The 22,302-nt window shown below is 32.3% G+C and overlaps 1 protein-coding gene across 1 annotated transcript in view; it reads right to left on the bottom strand.

The window, feature by feature from the left end:
* Nucleotides 1-2,722: 2,722 nt before the first annotated feature.
* Nucleotides 2,723-22,302, bottom strand: part of KLHL4 (kelch like family member 4) — a 100,520-nt gene continuing 80,940 nt past the window's right edge. The window contains exons 7-11 of the mRNA XM_081277292.1: nt 17,880-18,104; nt 16,275-16,437; nt 13,997-14,209; nt 6,021-6,192; nt 2,723-4,355 (exon numbers count right to left, since the gene is read on the bottom strand). Coding sequence (XP_081133418.1) covers nt 4,296-4,355; nt 6,021-6,192; nt 13,997-14,209; nt 16,275-16,437; nt 17,880-18,104 — 833 coding nt within the window. The 3' untranslated portion in view covers nt 2,723-4,295. The remainder of the gene's footprint in view (nt 4,356-6,020; nt 6,193-13,996; nt 14,210-16,274; nt 16,438-17,879; nt 18,105-22,302) is intronic.

Below are 22,302 nucleotides of genomic sequence, written 5' to 3' on the forward strand. Positions count from 1 at the left end.
GTTATGGTTTGGACGTGGGGTGTTCCTCAAAAGCTCACATGTGATACAATGCAAGAAGGTTCAGAGGAGAAATGATTGGGTTGTTAAGAGTCTTAGCCCTATCAGTGCATTAATCCCCCTGATAGGGATTAACTGATTGGTAACTGAAGTGTTAAGACAAAGTTGGAGGAGGTGGGACTTGAGGCATGGCTTTGGATACATATTTCTATCTGGCAAATGGAGTCTCTCCCTGCTTTCTGATCATGTTGTGAGCCACTTCTCTCTGTTGCTTCCCTCTGCTGTGATGTTCTGCCTCACCTTGAGCTCTGAGGAATGGAGGCTGTTGTCTATGGATTGAGACCTCTGAAACTGTGAGCCCTCAAATAAACTTTTTCTCTTCTGTAATTGTTCTGGTTGGGTCCTCTTAGTCATAGCACGGAAAAAAGAAATGACTAAAACAAGAGCAAATCTAAAATCCATGGGTTTTTGGATAAATCACTCTGTGGATATAGAAAGAAAAAAAACTTAGTTTCTCCCCACTGTACTCTCACAACACAAAATGCTGCTGCTATCAAATGTGGAGGGTTTCCCCCCAAAGAAACCAAGCAAGTGATCAGATCTGCAGTGAACACACCAACTCTATGTCCTCTAATTCAATTCAATTTTGATAGCATCTCACAGTTGACAGCATCAACTCTCACAGTTGGAGGTCTCTGTTCTCAGTACTCTGTCCCCACTTTTAGAAATCAATTACAAGCCCTAAGTTGTTTCACTCATTTTTCTGATCCACTGGATAAAAATTAGTGTGGGAGGCCTCCACGTCATGTGACCAGCGTTTTCCTGATTGGTTGAGGCCCTGTTGGTCACTCCCAGTGGTCTGCCACTTTCAAGTGGCTGTAGATGGTGGCTCCAATCTTGAGAGTAGTAACATTGCAGACAAATATGTCTTCATGTGTGGGCGTGCCTTCCTACATCCCCAGGGATTGAGTTACCTTATCTATCCTTGTAACCCTGCCCCTCTTGACCTTTTCTGGATGGAAATTTCTAAGAACCAGAGTCCCCCCAATAAAAGACTACTCCAAAACGTGCTAGCTCTCTCTCACCAGCCTCTTGTGACATTCCTTGCTCTCCTATTTGGGGAGCTTGAGGCCGAACGCAGAGAAGCCATCCTGGGGCTTGAATTTAAAGGTAAATTGTGTGTCTGTGTTTTATTTGATACCTTAGGAAATTCACTGGAATGACCTCTAGTTTAGCTGCCGGCACTGGCTGCGGGCAGTAAATTAGAATTCCTATTAGTGTCTCCTCAAGTTCCATTAATTTTCTATATGACTCATGGAACTCAGGGAAATTGTTACTTACATTCACTAGGTTATTATAAAGGATATGACAAAGGACACTGATGAATATCAGATGAAGAGATAGGTAGGGTAAGATATGGAAGAAGAAGTATGGAACTCCTAGGCCCTCTCTGAGCAAGCACCATCCAGGAACCTCCATGTGATCAGAAGTCAACAAGTATCCCCAAACCCGTCTTTGGTGTTTTGTGTGTGTGTGGTTTTTTTGTGCGTGTATAGTTATAATTGTTTAAATAATTCACCATTGGTGATAAACTTTAGACCCTCCACTACTTGCTGGAGATGGGGCTGAAAATTCTCAACCTTCTGATGCTTTGGTCTTTGTGACAGGATCCATCCCGAAGTTTCCTAGAGGCTTCCAGCCATCAGTTACCTTATTATCACACAAGAAAACAGTCATCACTCATCACTGTGGAGATTGGTATGTAAGGAAATGGAGACAAACACAACATATATTTTACAATATTACAACTGCATTTGTGACTTCAGAAGAAATTGCCTTTAGTGTTCCCTCCACATCAAAACGAGGAAGCAGCCACATTTGAGCCACATCTATCCACTTGATGGATAGCATAGTTATGCAAGGTATAACTAGAGTTTAGTGCCACAGCTGTATGGTATATAAGGTATTTAGAAGTTCCTGTATACTCTGTAGAAATAGATATATTAATTATGTTGTTGATCAGATGATGTCCAGGGGATTCTGAACATGGTCATAGTGATTAAATCAAGAAACAGCATTTTCTAATCATAGTTTCTAAATGTGTCAACCCTTATACTTGTTGAAACAATATATAAATAACTCCATTTCCTATATTTGTGTGACTAAACTACCAACTAAGGCATGGTAGCAAGTGCCTTGTCCCTATTCCTCCTTTTACCAATTAACCTTGACTAACACAAGTACAGTTATGCTTTAGTGCCCTGGGCCTCTGCAACTCTCCATTCCTTTTGCTCAAAAATCTCAGATTTTGGAATCTCACTGTAGACCTCAGTAGCCTGAATGTGACTTTCAAATGCAGCTGTTTAGTGGTAGCCCTGGGTAACATATGTTTGTCTCCTACAAGTCAATATGCTTAAGCTGAAGCAAGCCCATCTCGACCATCAAGAACATGATATTCAATCTCAGTTTGCTTAACCAGGCATGGCACAGTATGCATATTGGTGCCACATAACTGTTTCTGGACCTATTACAACCAGGCTGTAATAGGTCTTTTGTTCTGTCCCTTACTTACTGAACTCATTTAACTTGATAGGCCAACTAGTGTGCTATGTATAAATGTTTAACTTTACTCTAGTATTGGTTTGGGTAAAATGTTAATTCAGAAGATCCAACGGGCTGCATATGTGCTTTAAGGCTTCTTTATATCTCCATCTTCCCCTCTAGAACTGGAAAAGTCTAAAATCCTGTATTTAGATTAGAGACCATGGTAAGTGTGAGAAGCAAAGGAAGGGGATTTTATTTTTGTATTTAAATATTTCAGCTACTGTGGCAATATAACATCAAAGGAATATTTAGGAAACATTGACATATTCTAAAGGCACACTCTTTATAACCAGAGGAAATTTGTTTTATTTAAATTCAACTTGTCAAAGTACAAATACCTTTGTACAACTTATGTTGTTGTTTTTTAAAATTTAATAGGTAGTAGTACATTTTATAAGTATTTCTCTGGATTTTTATTTGCTGCTTTCATAATCTACAATACAAAGCCATTTTAAAAGAACATATTGCGGAAATTCTAAAATTGAACATTTACCTGAAAAGTTGCTTTCATAAAGAGTTTTTCCAAAATTTCCCTTAATATCTTTATATTTAAATGGACTAATTGGAAATAAAAATTTAAATCTAAAATACTATTCAAATAGCTATTTTTGTTACTCTATATTAATTTGAAAAGTGTTTTACTACAATTATCCTTTTTTCAGTTGGATAAATATAATGTTAACAGAAAAGCATGTGTTGGTGCATAAAAGATAGCTACAAAATGGACCATGGACTATGCATATAAAACATTTGATGTTTCCATGTGTGAATATTGTATAACATTTTCTCAATTTTAATGCACTTAAAATTGTTGGTTTTGAAACCCATTTAACTTAATGGTATGTATATACTGAGTTTACATAAATATTTGAGGAAAATAATACTTTTCTTGTAAGGGAGGACCTGATATACTGAAGCTAAAGTCACAGTTGGTATCAATATGATAAACATTCACTGTTTTATGATGTAGATTATATATGTAACACCACAATAATATTTTACTGGTAACTAAATTAATATAACAGTATGGTAAGAACTATCAAATCTGAATGCATTTTCTGGTAAATAGTTACTGAAAAGAGTAATGAAGCTTGTGAAAATTTTGACATACTGTGATCAGCATAACAAATTATGACAGTGCACCATTTTTTAGACTTGACACAGGAAATATTTTCATCTTGAGAAATGTAAGATATAATATCATTATTTCGGTGCGGTTTGAATAAGACTATAGTGTCTTGATGAAAATCATATTCTATATTTTAAGTTTCAGGCATTATTTTATATTGTTATATTTTGGATAATAGAGTACCTTTTTAAAAAATAAAGTGTTTTTCATTTGTCAGGCTCTTAATTTGAAAATTCTTAATGCTTATATTATCTTCACACTTTGATCACTGACAATTTTCATTAAGTATTTTACCATTTTATACTAATGAGGTTAAACCTAGCCTATTGGATTTCTCTATATTATTAACTATGACAAAATATGCACTTAATATTTGTCTACAATTCATATTTAAAACTTATGTCGGCTTCAAAAATGAGAGCAATTCTAAGTATATATTAGAATGAAAAAACAAACTTTGAGTTTGCTTATTAATTTTAGAAAAGAACATATTACTTCTTTCTCCCTTTTTTTCTACTATGCTTCTTGCAGTTATCCAGTTTCATTCTATTTGATAAAGATAGCTTTAGGGCAGCTTCACCACCACAACACATGCACCAGCTCTTCCAATATTAACAGGCACCTCCTAAAACAAAAACATGAAAAGAAATAAGGTTTGAATTCTGTCTTTAGCATGACATAGAATGTTGGGACTGAGAAAAGCGATTATTTTGATCCAACTTTCACCGTACAGAAAGATAAGAGAAACTATAGACCACACAACAGTGTAGTGTAGGGAAAATAAGATAGATTTTAGATGGCATAAACCTGAGTTTGTGGATTAAGTGATAAGTTTCACCTCTCTGATAATTTTCATACTTGAAAACTTGCTGAGAATAACACTAACACTTCAATGTTTTTGAAGGGTTAATAAAATTATTAATGAAAATAATTTATCCTATATACTTGTAAATCTACTCCCTGGTATTTATTTCCCTATTTTCATTATCACACAATATAACAGTGACAACCAGAAACAGAATGGGGTTCTCTTAGCTACTTGTCTATTATCTTCAGGAAATTCAATTCCATAAGTTTAGCCAAACATTTTGATTATTGTATTTGAACTAAAACCTTATTTGCTACTTATTTTCCATCTCTGATTGGTACCAAGCTTTGCTAAAATAAGAAGTTACCTACATGGTAGGGTGTGAGACTCTTCAAATTTTTGGAGGAAGGAGAAGAAAACCCATTATCAGTTGTCATTATATTAACAAATATTTATTTAAAGCACAACAAAATGCAATGTGGCATGAAGTCAGTTTCATGCAAGGTAAAGTTGAGTTCTAAATAGGAGATTTGCCAGTTTGCATTGATGGTAAAGAGTTAATCCTATATAATTTTTATCAACCCACAATTAGCAGAATAAAAAAAAATATATTTTGGGATCAATTTAGGGCTAGTCACTGGCAAAATGGTCAAAAGAGTCACATTTTTCTTTACAATCTCCAAGATGTACTTTCAGTTTTCTTTTTTGCATCCTTGGAATTTGTTCTATTAGATCCTCAGCTCTTTTGAGGAGTTTAATTCTGGTCTCTTGCTGTGTACTAAATTCCTTGAATGACTGAAGTTAGGAGTATTGCCATTTACACAGTCTCTATGAGGAGAAGATTGAAGGCTTTTCTTCTAGTCATCAACTGTCTTATTAGGGCAGGCATTGTGGAATAAGATATTGATCATTATTTCTCAACTTAAAATACAAACATAAAAGGTTAACCAGAGTGAAGCTCTTGAATTATTCAATCTGATTCACTGCCTTATTTTCTTTTTTCCCCCAGTACCAGGGACTGAAGCCAGGGATGCTTAGCCACTGAGCCACATCCCTAGTCCTTTTTCATATCTTATTTAGAGACAGAGTCGAAGTTGCTTAGGGCCTTGCTAAATTGCTGATGCTGTCTTTGAACTTGTGATCCTCTTGTCTCAGCCTCCAGAGCCACTGGGATTACAGGCACGTACCACTGTGCCCAGCTGATTCACTTCCTATCTGTGAGAGTAATGCTTCCGTTGAGTCAAGCCTTTTCTCTTTCATATAAGTGCAGCTGTATCCTAGTAATGACCTTCTAAAGCAACTAACAATTCTCTAAATCAACTATAAGTTCTCTAAGACATAGATAAAACACATACTATCAATCTCAACAAAAAGCCAGGTTAGGTCCTAGAAAGGAAAAGAATGAAATTAATTCCAAAAACAAATTTTAAAATAATTTACTAAAATTGAAACATACTAATTTGAATATTTTTATGAGAGTACCTCTGTCCATTCATTTTTCTGAGCATCATATGACTCAACAGTGTTCAAATAAGTGTGTCCATCATATCCTCCAACCACATACAGTTTGTCTCCAAGGGGACAGACAGCAACAGCATCTCGAGGAACACTCAGAGGTGCCACTGTTGACCATGAATCATGTTTTGGATCATATCTTAAGAGATTTAGGAAGACAATTCAGAGAGAAAATGCAATATTGTTAAAATATAAAATAATGGGCATTAATAAAATGCACATTTATCTAAAACACAAAATTAAAAACACATTATAAATATCAAGAGTTAGTTGGCTAATAGTGTTAAGGATACACAAAATTAAAAACACATTATAAATATCAAGTGTTAGTTGGCTAATAGTGTTAAGGATACATACATAACAGAATTCTCATCAGCCACCAGAGGTCTCTCAAGGCATATCAAAGAAGTGTTTCCTAAATACCATGAATTTCTTTATTCTGTATTCAGATTATCTTTGAAGAAAATTCACATGTTGGAATCATAGCATATATAAAAATTGTCCACTCTCTCATGTAGTGTTTTGGTTGGGGAGGTATTTAATTTCATATTCTTTGTTCATGAAAATTATTCTTGGGAAGCCTAATCCTGATTACATGAAAGCTCACATTTCAAAGTAAACCTAAAGACAATTGTTGTTTTTTTAAAAATTTTATTTGTGCTGAATAGAATGTAGTACCTTGCTTTTAATATTATTTACACTTAGAATGAGTATAATTTTATCCTGTTTTTTTTCTTCTGAGGGTACTTATTCAACTATACAGGAGTCTAGGAGCTTTTATGTTTGTTTGTTTGCTTCTATTTTAGTCTAACTGCTATATCAAAACATTTTCAGTTTGCAAACAAGAATTCAGTAAGTAATATTAATTAAAATACTTTCTAGGAACTGTTTCTTAAACTTTAAACACTGAGACTTAAAAGGGATAAAAATTAAGAAAATTCACAAAACTATACTTGGGAATTCTCTAATTTTATGTTGACCTAGTTATAAAGGCCCAATGAAAGATTTATTTATGGCTTATTTTATAAACTAAACTTTCATTTATCATCTACTAATGTATTTATATATTCATATTGTCTCCTCTTTTAATATCATATATATCTATATATCTATCTATATATATATATATATATATATATATAGAGAGAGAGAGAGAGAGCTATATACCATGCCCTTTTTATTTATATTTTTATGTTTGTTTTAATTTTTATTTGTTATTTTTAGTTATGCATGACAATAGAATGCATTTTGACAGATTGTACATATACAGTGTATAATTTATTCTATTTAGGATCAGACTCTTGCGGTTGCACATGATTTGGAGTTACCCTGGTCATGTATTCAAATACAAGTCTAGGAAAGTTATTACCTATTAATTCAGTGTTTCCTAATCCCCTCCCCCACCTTTATCTACATTTTATTTTGTTTAATCCAATGTTTTACTATTATCTTTCTCCCCAAGCTCCCCTGTTTGGGGTTAGTATCCACAAATTAGAGAACATTTGGCCTTTGTTTAGAATTAGATATATTTCACTTAGCATGATAGTTTCCAGTTCCATCCTTTCACTGGCAAATACCATAATTTCATTCTTCTTTATGGCTGAGCAATATTACATTGTGGACATATACCACATTTTCTTCATCCATTGATGTTTGTTGTTTCCATTGCTTGGTTATTGTGAGTTGAGCTGCTATAAACATTGATGTGGCTGAATCACTGTAGTATGCTATTTTTAAGTCCTTTGGGTATAGACGGAGGAGTTGAATAACTGGGTCAAATGGTGTTCCATTCCAAGTTTTCTAAGGAATCTCTATACTGCTTTCCAGATTGGTTGCACCAATTTGCAGTCCCACCAGCAATATATGAGTGAACCTTTTTCCCCCACATCCTCACCAATATTTATTGTTACTTGTATTCTTAATAATTGCCATTCTGAGAGGATTGCTGAGCTACATCCACAGCTATTTTTATTTATTTTTTTTATTTTTTATGTTTTGAGACAGGGTTTCACTAAGTTGTTTAGGGCCTCACTAATTTACTGAGTCTGGCTTTGAACTTACAATCCCCCTGCCTAGTCTCTGGAGTCACTGGGATGTGCACTACCATGCCCTGCACCTTTAATTATATTTTAAATCATCTGATACCAGCTTCTATCTGAAGTTGACCTCATATCCAAGAATATACCTGATACTATTCGAAAACAGTAAGTAACTAAGCAAATTCAATACCCATTAAAATTTATTGTTATGTAGTATATCAACTTGATTTCTGATATAAGATGACCCACAACCAGAATATCTATAGTTATTTGCTCTAGCTATGTGGATCTTCGAAACACGAGCTATTATTAACTGAGGCTGCATTCAGTAACATTCAATGTAAAAACATGTAGGAATGGTGAACCAGAACTCACTAAAGGAATTCCTTACAGATTTGCATCCAATAACCCAAGACTTTTCTGCATGTTTATAAATAATAACCCAAATCTTGCTCATGTTATTATTATCTGGATATTGCTTAATACACATTTCACCATACTTTTTAAGCACAAATAAAATTTTAAAATAACAATAATTTTCCATGGATTCATTTGTACTTTGGATCAATGTTTTCCCTAATATTATATTAATATTATGTTTATATTATAGATGTTTTAGTGTTGTCTACAATAGAGTAATTCATAAAAAGACTATAGAGGGCTAGAGTTGTGCCTCAGTGATAGAGTGCTTGCCTAGCACATGTGAGGCACTGGATTTAGATTCTCAGCACCACATAAAAATAAATAAATAAAATATAGGTATTGTATCTATCTACAACTAAAAAACACTTTAAAAATTTGAAGACACATGGTTCTTAGGTACAGAATCATATTTTACATAAAAATATAATTCAATTCCTCAGTACAGCTAAAATAAAAAACTAGAGATATATATTTTATGACAAGTTTGTATATGTATTTTTCATATATACATATATTACACATATGTATATGTAAATTTTCTGAGAGGCAGAAATTATGAATTGTAGATGTATTTAACTTTTTGAGGTTTACAAAAGGAATCCATAAATTATCCAGGTAATTTAAAATTTCTACACTTCTTTTAATTTATTTCAATATTCTTTTAACAACTGTATCTACTACATATTTTGAGTCTTTCTAAAAGGAGACCATGATTCCTTCTAGCCACACCCACACAATGCATACACACAATTCCTAAAATTTGATAATTTTATCATGAAATTCTTTATGAATAAAAGAAGAAATTATTGACTTGAATTCTGTCAAATGTCCTAATGTAACATAACAAATTTGATTTTACACCAAAATGGAAAGTCAAATATGATAAGTTTCATACATTTACAAACTCCACATGTAAGAAAAATCCTTCTGCTACTGTTTTTTATTTAACAAGAGAAGGCCTCAGCTTCTACATCTGTAAAGTGATAGGGATAAACTAGATCTTAAAGGTCTTTTCCACTTGAAACTATAATAATTCCAGTGTTGTTGCTGATGGATATAAACAATGAACACAGACATAAGCCACATCCTTAAATATAAAGAAAATGAAATGTGACATTTTTGTAATTTTTTATCTTGTCAATGTATTATCATTAAAATTGATGTCAGTAATTCGGTAGGAAATCTATCTATCTATCATCTATGTACCACAATCCAGCCAACAATAGCAGAACAAAAAGTGACTATGGAATATCATAAAGAATAGAGTATGTTTTAGGAGATGAAGTAGATATTAATAAGTCAAAAACATTAAAAATTTCCAAGATATTCTTTTCTGGTCACAAAGAAAATAAACTGCAAATTAAAAAATAAAACTGAAAAATCCATGAACCTGTGGAACAAATGAGTCAAACCAAAAGTCACAAAGAGCTAGGTGTGGTGGTGCACACCTATAATACCTGTGGTTTGGGAGATTGAGGCAGGAAGATCACAAGTTCAAAGCCAGCTCAGCTTCACCAATTTAGCATGGCCGTAAGCAACCATGTTTCAAAATAAACAATAAAAAGTACTGGAGATGTTACTCAGTGATAAAGCACCACTGGGTTCAATCCCCAGTGCCATAAAACAAAGTAATCACAAGAAGAATTATAAAATATTTTAATAGAAATGAAAAGGAAAACATGATATACAAATCCTATGTGATACAATGAAAACAGTGCTATGTGGAAAATTTATAACTGAAAATGCTGTATTTAAACCAAAGTTTGCAAATCAACAAACTTTACATTTAAAAACTAGAAAAAAGTAAGCAAGGGGCTGGGGATGTGGCTCAAGCGGTAGCGCGCTCGCCTGGCATGCGTGTGGCCTGGGTTCGATCCTCAGCACCACATACAAACAAAGATGTTGTGTCCGCCCATAACTAAAATAAATAAATAAATATTAAAAAAAATTTTTAAAAAAAGTAAGCAAACTAAATCCAAAGCACACAAGTAAGGAAATAATATAGAGCAGAAATAAATAATATAGCCAACAGAAAAACTAAAGAATATTAATAATGAATGAAACCAAAAGTTGTTTCTTTTATTATTATTTTTCCTTTTTGGCACTAAGGATCCAACTTAGGGGTGTGTTATCACTGGTCTCCATCCGCAGTCCTTTTTATTTTGAGTCAGGGTCTCACTAAGTTGCTAAAGCTGGCCTCATCTTTGAAATCCTCCTGCCTCTGCCTCCTGAGTAAGTGAGATTACAGATCCATGCTTGCAAGTGTTGGTTCGTTGAAATGATAAAAATGTTTATAAATTTTAATTCTTTTATAATAAGCAAATAGAGAAAATATTCACTAGAATCAGTGAAATAAGTGACATAAATACTAATTTTTCAGAAAAAAGAAATAATAAAAAATTACTAGGAGGGGCTGGGGTTATGGCTCAGTAATAGATTGCTTGCTTAGCATGTTTGAGGCACTGGGTTCTATTCTCAGCACCACTTATAAATAAGTAAAATAAAGGTCCATTGATAAATACAAAAATACATTAATAAATGAAATTAGTATGAATGCTTTTACTCCAATAATTTGGACAAATTAGATGAAATGGGAAAATTCCTAGAAAAATACAACCCACTGAAATTGCATCATGAAGAAGTAGAAAATATAAATAGATTAACAACAAGATGAGACTCAGCCAATAATCAAAAATTTTTCAACTAAGAAATCTCTAGGATTATATTGCTTTTTTAAAATTTAAAGGAAATTAACATTAATCCTCAAATGCCCCAAAAACTGAATAAAAAGTAATAATTCTAAACCCTATCAGTTCTTCATAAGTTTTATGAAGTCAAAAATACCCTACAAGGAAAGAAAACTACAGAACAATATCTCTAATAAATATTGATGTAAAACTTTCAACATGATACTAGGAAACCAAATTATACAACCTATTGAATAACTGTAACCAAGTGAAATTTATTTCTTGACTTCAGGATGTTTTAATATACAAAATACTCCCAGTATAACAAAATGAAGGAAAATATATACATGATCATCTCAATTGATGTAGAAAAAAGTATGGGTCAAAATTAATCATATTTTCATGATAACATACTCATAAAACCAGAAGAAATACACCACAATATAATAAAGACTATATATAAAAAACCCAGAGCTAATATTGTATTTAATTATAAAATGAATTTCTTATATGGTCAGGAACAAGAAAAGGTGTTCATTTTCAACAGTTCTGTTCACTACATTTCTGGAAATTCTAGCCAGAGCAGGAGAAGGAGAAGAAGGAGAAGGAGGAGGAGGAGGGGGAGGGGGAGGGGGAGTGGGAAAGGGAGGAGGAAGGGGAAGGGGAGGGGGAGGAGAAAAGGTATCCAAACTGGAAAATAAGAAATTACTAATGAATGAAAAGATACCTCATGCTTATGGATTGGAGAAGTTAATATTGTTTATGATGCCAAAGTACAGTTTGATCTACAGATCAATTACAATTCCTTACAAATGATGAATGACATTTTTTTGCAGAAATATAATAATGCATCATAACTCCACATGAGGTAACAAGGGATGATTCATAATATCAAAAAAAAAAGTTGGAAACCTCACACATTATGATTTCAAAATACTCTGTAAAGTTACACTAATGCAGTCAGTGTGGTGTTGCTATAAATACATAAAAGACCAGTGGAACAGAATGGAGATCTCAGAAAACAATCCCCACATTCATAGTTAAATAATTTTGGGCAATAGAGCCAAGACCATCTAATGAGGCAGGGGAGATTTTTCAGCAAATTCTGATGGGAAAACAGGATATCAGAATGCAAAAATAAAGTTGGGTCTCTATTCTGCACATGAAAATTAGCTCAAAAGGATCAAAGAGCCAAAACTATAAAATTCTAAGAGGAAAACATAGATGAAAAGCTTACTGACATTGTATTTGGCAAGCAATTCTTAGATATGGCACCAAAAATATAGTTTAAAAGAATACAAATAGATAAATAGGATTCCATCAAAATTTAAAATGTTTTGCAGCACAAACATTATCAATATGGTGAAAAGGAAATACAATGGAGAAATTATTTGAAAATCACATATAAGACAGGCAATTAATTTCCATAATATGTAAAGAATTCTTTTACCTGAATAACAAAAATAAACATCCTTATTTTTAAAACTGCAAAGCACTTCAACAGACATTACTCTAAAAAAGATACCCCAAAGTCTAATAGCATCCAATAAGATGCTCAAAATCAATAATCCTTAGGAAAATAGAAATTACAACCACAATGAGATGATGCTTCACAACCATTGGGATGGCTGTTGTTTAATAAATAATATGTAAGTAAAAAACTATTAATAATATGTAAGTAAGAAACTATTAGATATAATTACTTATTATGATTCAATATTAATGCTTCCCACAAGTGAAATATTAGTTTTCTTCCTTAAGTCTTTTCTTACTACAGTTTATGCTTCAATACCATAGTTGGATAAATTTCATCCAAACTGCTTTCTTTATGATATTTCAATTCCCTCACATTTAAATATTCCTTTGTCTACAAGATCAAGTCCCAAAATGTCTACTTTGTTATTTTAGGTCATATGACAATCTGCTATTAACAAATTGCCTTTTCAAATTATATTTCAACCCAAACTTTATGCTCTCATTTACAAAGCTTTCTCCTTTTACCTCCTTGGCCTTTTTCTAGACCAGAAATTGCCACCTACTTTGGTAGAACTACAAAGTACAGGTTATTTTCAGCAATATACCACACTGAATGTCTCCCATTCAAAGAACTTACCTATGGGAAAGGAAACACTTATTGCAATAGAGTTAACATTCCGAAAACTATTAACACCTTTCTATTGGAGTTTTCCCTGTATATTTTGAGGAAGTAAAGTCTTTATACTTTTGATGATTGATCTGATTTTAGAAATTATAAACTTAATTTCATTTGATTCTGGTTGGTAAATGAATTGACTGATGTAGCTTAGGATAAAATTTCCTTATTCTTTCATCACTTTTGTCTCTATTTTGTGTGATTATCACACAGTAAGATATCATACTTTTAAGGTTTTATGCTGGCTACAAAATGTATAAGGAGGATTTTTTCCAAAATATTTTGAGTGTAAGAGCAAGTAGAAGCCAGCCAGAGTGGCACATGCCTGTAATCCAAGTGTCTCGGGACACTGAGTCAGAAGGATGGTGAGTTTAAAGCTAGCCTCAGCAATTTAGCAAGACCCTAAGCAACACAGTGAGACCCTGACTCTAAATAAAATATTAAAAAAGGACTGGGGATGTGGCTTAGTAGTTAAGTGCCCCTGGGTTCAATCCCCAGTGCCGAAAAAGGACCAATCCACTGAAAAAAAAAAAGATTAACAATTATTTGGAAGATTACTTTCTTATAGTTTAAAAATCGTTTTATTTCTGAAACAATGAATAACCAAATGATCCCACAGAAAAATAAATAGAAACAATTTACCTTTCCACACAGTCAGAAAGCCTGGAGCAATGGTTAGAAGCAGGGGCATCATGACCCCCTACAACATATAAGAATCCATTGTATGTTGCAACTCCCACACCTCCTCGTCTTTTGGACATTGGAGAACACAGACTCCACTTGTTAGTATGTGGGTCAAAATATTCCATTGATTTGAGGCAGGAACTTCCATCACGTCCACCAACAGCATATAACCTAGAAAAAATATAATTGTACTTGTGTGTGTGTGTGTGTGTATAAACAAAGTGCATGCCTAGAAATGAAAGCAAAATAACCTCATATAAAGTAATTCAATTTTCTGACATTTCTGCTTTCATATTCTAAAGTCCCTAAATATTTTGTAACAGAGTTTGTGAATGGATAGTTATCTGGGGGCAACTGTTGAGGTCTATCCTACCCTAATCCTCTCTCCTTCACCATTTTCATCAAAATAACTTTAACAAATAGATAAAAGAACCCATGGGAAATTAACAGAAAAGGGAGGGAGATACCAAAAGTTTTGGGAAAATGGTTCCAAAGACCAACCTTAGTAAACTTGCAATTTTAGTTAGGTCCAATTGCTCAGTATCAGAATCCCTGTCATGAAGCATTTTATTTATTATGAAAATATCTATCACTAAGAAGCTATTAACTTAATAAATAATTAAAAGGATAGAACACATAAGCTGGATTTTTCTAGCTTGGAAAAGAACTATAGTATTTCTCCCATTAACTTTAAAATGCCAATTCTTTTGATGAACAGTATTTTTAATCTAATTTATTCTTGTAACAATAAAGATGATAAACATTTATAGAACCATATGTCTATAAATACCCTTCATAATGAGTTTTAAATAACAGCAACTCATCAAAACAAAATTAAATGAATCAAAGTTGATAATTTCAACCTGTTCTCTATAGAAGATCGTATTACTGAATCACCTGACATCATTTGGGTCATACCAGAGATAGATTTAGATGTAATTTAAGCTCTAAAACATTGTAAATATGGATCTCCTTTAACATATAAAAATTTTCTGTGTCTTCTTGTGCAATATTTTAAAATCCATTTGTGTTGAAATTTCATTGAAATCATTTATATGTTGAGGTATTGGCTTTATAAATAATTAGTACAGAGAGACAAGGCTTTTTCTTGCCACTGATCCAACCTATTGTTTGAAATTCTTTTTTTAAAATATTTTCAATTTCTTTATTTTTTTAAATTTAATTGATTTTATTTTTTTAAATACACAACAGTGGAATGCATTATAATTCTTATTATACATACAGAACACAATTTTTCATATCTATATATAAAGTGTGTTCATGCCAATTCATGTCTTTATACATGTACTTTTTTTGCATTACAATGCTTATTACACATTATCATGCAAACCCTTTCTATATGCTTATCATTTGTCTCCAAAGGTTCCATCTCAAAAAGCCTGTAACTATCTGGTAACAATTCAATCACTTGAAAACCTTTAACATTATCAGTTTTAGTATATTGGCTTGCTCTCTTGGGGAAGTGATCAAGCAAAGGCAAATACTGAGGAAGAGTAAGACTAGGTGGGATTCCATAGTTGGAAACCCTGAACACTCAGGAAAGCAACTGTAGAACCAAAAAAAAAAAAAAAAAAAAAAAAAAAAAAAAAAAAAAAAAAAAAACAAAGAAACAAAACAACTACAAAAATACTTTTGTACAAACAGAGGCAGATAAAATTTTGATAAATCAAGAGTAAATATTAGGGCTGGAGTTGTAGCCCCATTGGTAGAGCTCTTGCCTAGCACATCTGAGGAACTGGATTTGATTCTCAGGACCACATAAAATAAAGGTATTGGTTGTGTCCATCTACAAATAAAAATATTTTTAAAAAGAGTAAATATTAATATAAAAGTGTTAGCTTCTTAAGAGTAAAAATAGACCTGATTGCTGCAAAAGTGAGTTTCAGATTTATGTTCCTATACCTCTACTGAGGATCTTGGTTTAATATAGATTCTGACGCAAAGATTCAGCATTACTGAATGGACCTCAAGGAATGCTGATGTTGCCTGTCCTAGGACCACACTCTGAATAGCAAGGGTCTACAGAATATTTTATCACATATGTATTTTAAACAAATACTTTAATTTTAATGACTGGAAAGTTACAACAAAATGCTTTTATGATAGATAACAAACATATTCTGAACACTTAAAAGGCTTATTTATTGATGGATCATGTTTATGAAGTTCTGTATTACATGACTTGGGAACAAAGAATATGTAAGTCTGGACTTACTTATTGTTTAATGCAACAACACCAACTGTGCTTCTAGGAGTAGACATACTGGCCACATAATTCCACTGGCGTCCCTCAGGATCCCATCTTTCTACAGTATTTAGATAACTCCACCCATCATGACCACCTACAGCATACATTGGTCCTTCAAGTGTGGCTACACCTATAAGATAAATATAGTATTAGGATTCAACTAAGTGTCATTAACAATATGCACTGTTTCATTTCACAAGCAACCTACTACTCAAAAATTGCTATATTCTCAAATGGTTTTGCCTTCATACAAATAATTTACTCAATTTGATCCCAGGCTAAATATAGTCTTCTTACCCTAGAAAACTTTTAGTTATAGCTACTTAACCATAGAAATTTATTGTTGCTACTGAAGTCAAAGAAGTCACAGAATGCACCATTTCTAGGTATGCAATAAAAAAATGGGAAACTTTTCTTTCTGGCATAAAGTCAATGTGTTATTTTAATGCAAGAGGTAGATAAAATATTCAATCTTAGAAAAACCTGGAATTCTAGACTGAATGTACCATATCTTTTTAACTCTTGTTATTTAATATATAGATAAAAAGAGTACTGTGAGATAATTAACCAGACATTGAGTTTTAAGATTTAGTTAGTAGTTTGTTCTCTGCTTCCTATCTGTTCTGAGAAATCATATCATTGAGTTTTTCTACACTTTATTCATCATCTCAATCCACCTTTCAGTGATGTATCTTCATCTTCTTTCCTACCTCTTTAATAACATTAATTATATTGAAAACAAACTTGCTCTGATGTTTTTTTTTCTACAGGAAATGATTTCTTATCTGTAAGAACTATACTGACATAACCAATCTTAATAATCACATAGTGCATATGTGACAGAAACAATTTATCTGGATAATTGGTAGGGGTGATACCAGTCCTGGATCTGCCATATTTCAGCTATAAAAAGTTCATTATTAAAAAAGCCAATTCTTGTGGTGTTTTTTAATCACCATTATGACATCTCAAACATATGGAACCTAGTATGTATGAAGAAAGATGTATCCTGACAGATATTCAGGAGAATAAATATTTCCCACTATTCCATAAGTCCTTACTTCATTTATCTTAAACTTCTTGGAAACTGCTGGGCAATGTGTAAGTTAAAATTGTTTTCAACCAAAGTGTTTCTCTGAAACAACTTTACCTTGGACCTGCATCCTAAGAGTTTTGAAGAAATATAGATTTGATTCTTGTGGGAAGATACATAATTCATCTAACTAGAAACAATATCTCTCTATCATCAAATGGTCTCCTCTCTATATTGAGCTTAGGAGAAAACTTCCTGTTGTAATTTTAGGTTCCTCAATAATATAACCTACCTAAAGTTGCTATCTTTGTTAAAATGTAATCCTCTTTTAAAAATGGTATAAAGGAAGCAGGATTAACAAGTATGTAATCTATTACATTTAAAGAGTTTCATGAGTTTTTACTATTTGCTTAAGCTTTTCAGCATTTAGAATCATTTTGACCTAGAGTTTGACTAAAGTTCAAAAATGTACAACTATGGTTCATTTTTTAAAATATTTACTATACATTCTTAATGAATTATATAGCATTAATTCTTACCTAAGCCATGCCTGTGTGTTGACATGGGAGGCATGACAATCCAGATTTTGGCAACAGGATTAAAACATTCAACTGTATTCAAAGTTTTTAGACCATCTCTTCCTCCCACAACATAAAGCTTATTATCAATAACTGCAACACCAAACTGAAGCCTACGGCCACTCATGGTGCCAATATGCAGCCAATTGTTGGTCCTGAGGTCATATTTTTCAATTGTAGTGGTACCTGTTAAAGGGATATTTGACAATGGTAAAAATCATTTATATTAAAAATTTTAAGTTGACATAATTCACATTATATTTTTATATCCACAACTTATAGTAAATTATCAGGGATTGCAGCTCACATTGCACTAAGTAGCCCAGATGACACTACAACATGACAGATAAAGCAAAGGGTAAAATATTTACTTACCACTTTTGGGTCAAAATGGAAAAGTCAGAATAAAATAATACTTATGGTACATATATTATATATTTATACCTCATTTGGCAATATTGTGCTATTGGTAGTACTAATACATGTATTAAATATTATATTTTATAAAACATACCTTGGGTTCTGTTATTCAACATTTGCACGTCTTTTACAGTTTTAGTTACGTATGAGCATTGGGTATGTTGATTTCTGCTCCACTGTTCAGGTTGTAAGGTGTGTGCGTGTGTGTTTTAAAAGACAAATGACTAAAGAACAAGGAACTGATACACACAATGTTTCATGGTAGTATCACAAATCGTGGTTAAGAATATAGAAATCTGAGGTATTACTTTAGATTTTAATAAAATTTCATTTTTCACTCTATTACTAAAAAATGTTTATGGCCATGGGAAATTATCACTACCATCATTATAAGTAACAATAAATTGTAATTTCTGCAGACAATTCTTGATTATCATTCACTCATAATTACTGCTGATACAGTAAAAGAAGATTTTGCACAATATAGAGCCTTCTTTCAGTACTATGATGGAAAATACTAAAATTATTATTCAAACCAATAGTGTTCCTAATATACTATGTGGAAAGCTTAGGAATTTTCATACCAATCGCACAAAGCCAAGAACAGAGATATGAAAATTACATTTTCTAATTGTCCCTTTACTGAGAGATTTGTGGAGAAAAAAATACATCAGTTATTATGGAAATAAAATTATTATCTGAAGTTTATTCTATGGCAGTTATAAGGCTATGGTATGGGGTAACATCAAGTCAAAATTTGATCATAGAACATATTAGATATTTTGTTAAATATGAATATTTTTGTTGGGTTACGTTTTTTTATTAGATTATCATTTCTGTACCAAACATATTCAGATGACACTGTTCAAACTTGAATATCTACAAACACATATAGTTTCACTCCTGTTGCTTTCAACTAGTTTTCTCTGAATATTTTCATATTTTTATATTTCCTTATTCCAATTTTCCAAAATCTTTCTCCATATATTGTATATGTACATTTATGCATACATATACATACATACATACATACATATACATGAATACATTTGTATATGTTAACTTCTTTACTTCTAACTCTTTCCATTAGTGGACTTTACAAGCTAGCCAATTTAGATTAGGACACAAAAGCTAGGCTGCATTAATTATTGATATCATGGTGATATTCATGTTGAAGTAATTAGGCAGGAAACTGTACAAAGCTACATTAATTATCTGTATACAGAAGGTTTACACTGAAAGTTGCAGACATTTGCCTTATGCCAGGTTAATACTTCCAGGAATTATATTAACTGTTAAATAAGTTTATCTCTCACTTCTCTATTGCCATCATGAATGTTTATGAACCAGTAGTTCGGTATCTTGAATTCGGGAGAATTCCCTATCCCATTTGCCCATACCTACTAATGTGCCAACTAATTAAGATGTAAATTCTCTAGCTAGTTTATTATGATAGCTCCACATTTCATGGGAAAAAAAATCACAAATTATATTTTGGCTTTTTTTGTATTTTTTCTGTGGAGATCATCCTTTTGCTGAGAATGTTACAAATACTGTTTCTCGGGTCATTTTGAAGCTCAATTGTTAATTATAATCTTAGCAAGAATGAACAAATCCCATTAAACTTTGTAATACTAATGGGAACACAATATTTCCTGCAGTTGCGAATATATATGAATTAATGATTTCCTTTATTTATTTTTAAAATGAACTAAAAGTGACTATAATCACATTTCCTTTGTCATCTGTAGTATTCTCTCTCAGAATTCATTGCTTTTAATGAATAAATCATTACTAAATAGTTTGTATGTACAAAGTTTATCATTGGACCATTGTACAATTTCAACCTTGTTCACACTTAGAACTTTTCTGATTATTCTTTCAGATACATTCTAAAAGTTATTATTAACCCTAGTCATTTGTGTGGTACCTATATTTAGCAATTAATTCTGAGTTTATTGCATGAGTCAGAGAGGAAATTAAAAACAGAGGAAGCACTATATTTAATAGACATCAAAAGGTAAAAGCTCCAAAATATATATCTTTAAAAAATAACTTAAATAACACACAATAGAGCTCTAATTATAGACAATATTTTTATAGTTTTATGAAAGAATGGTAATTGACATATTTTTTCAATATAATATTGATTTATATAAATATATGTTACACTTTAATGTTCTTTGTTATATTTCTTTCTTTACCCCACTTTTTATTTTTCAATAGATTCTAAGGCATATAAGAAAGAGGGTGTTTTGCTATTGTTCTTCCTTTTAGAATAGTGGTAGTATAAAAAGACACACACAGAATTTGAGTCAGAATTCAATTTCTAGACTTTCTCCATGTTTGTCCTTGGGTTGGCTAACTAATATTAATATGTGCAAATTAGAAGTAATAAAACCTCTCTTGCAGTATGGTTGTAAGGTTTAGAAATAATGTTTGAAAATGTCAATCAAGGATTGGGTACTTAAAAGTTAGAAATTTAAGTATTCTTCTAGCAATCTGCAACATCCCATAGAGACATTTACAGTGTCTCCACATAGTAGGAACTCAAAGGGTCTCAAAATAATGCTCTCTACTTTCCATAACAAACTGTGGTAACAGAGACTAGGGATTATAGGCTACTATTTTACGAAATTGAGTTGATAATTAAAATGATCAACGAACTAAAAATAATCTAAGGAATGAGCTAAGAAAATACAGAAGTGGAAAAACACTGCAATAAACAGATGGAGGTTATGGAGAAGAACTAAGTGGAAATACTGAAAATGAAATATTCAATAAATCAAATTAAAAATTTTATTTGAAAGTATAACCAAGAGATTAGACTATGTATAACACAGATTTTCAGGCATCAAATGAAGAATATAATCTTGAAACCCAGAAAACAAAAAAGAAAAGATGATAAGTGACTATGGCCAGAGTGTTCAAGAAAAATGAGATAGTATTAAGAAACCAAATCTTAGAATATTAGCTTAGAAAAAGGACAAAATTTTAAATCCACAAGAGAAAAAGAGGGAGAACTTCCAAATACATTCTACGAGGCCAACATCACCCTGATTCCTAAACCAGACAAAGACACTTCAAAGAAAGAAAACTACAGACCAATATCTCTAATGAACCTAGATGCAAAAATCCTCAATAAAATTCTGGCGAATCGGATTCAAAAACATATCAAAAAAATTATACACCATGATCAAATAGGATTCATCCCTGGGATGCAAGGCTGGTTCAATATACGGAAATCAATAAATGTTATTCACCACATCAATAGACTTAAAAATAAGAACCATATGATCATCTCGATAGATGCAGAAAAGGCATTCGACAAAGTACAGCATCCCTTTATGTTCAAAACTCTAGAAAAATTAGGGATAACAGGATCATTCCTCAACATTGTTAAAGCAATCTATGATAAGCCACAGGCCAGCATCATCCTAAATGGAGAAAAATTGAAGGCATTCCCTCTAAGATCTGGTACAAGACAGGGATGCCCTCTCTCACCACTTCTGTTCAACATAGTCCTCGAAACACTGGCCAGAGCAATTAGACAGACGAAAGAAATTAAAGGCATAAAAATAGGAAAAGAAGAACTTAAATTATCACTATTTGCAGACGATATGATTCTATACCTAACAGACCCAAAAGGGCCTACAAAGAAACTATTAGAGTTAATAAATGAATTCAGCAAAGTGGCGGGATATAAAATCAACACGCATAAATCAAATGCATTCCTGTATATCAGCGACAAATCCTCTGAAACAGAAATGAGGACAACTACTCCATTCACAATATCCCCCAAAAAAATAAAATACCTGGGAATCAATCTAACAAAAGAGGTGAAAGACCTATACAATGAAAACTACAGAACACTAAAAAGAGACATAGAAGAAGACCTCAGAAGATGGAAAAATATACCCTGCTCATGGATAGGCAGAACTAACATCATCAAAATGGCGATATT

This window comes from Spermophilus citellus (genome assembly GCF_964194105.1).
Source record: "Spermophilus citellus genome assembly, chromosome: X".
NCBI lineage: Eukaryota > Metazoa > Chordata > Mammalia > Rodentia > Sciuridae > Spermophilus > Spermophilus citellus.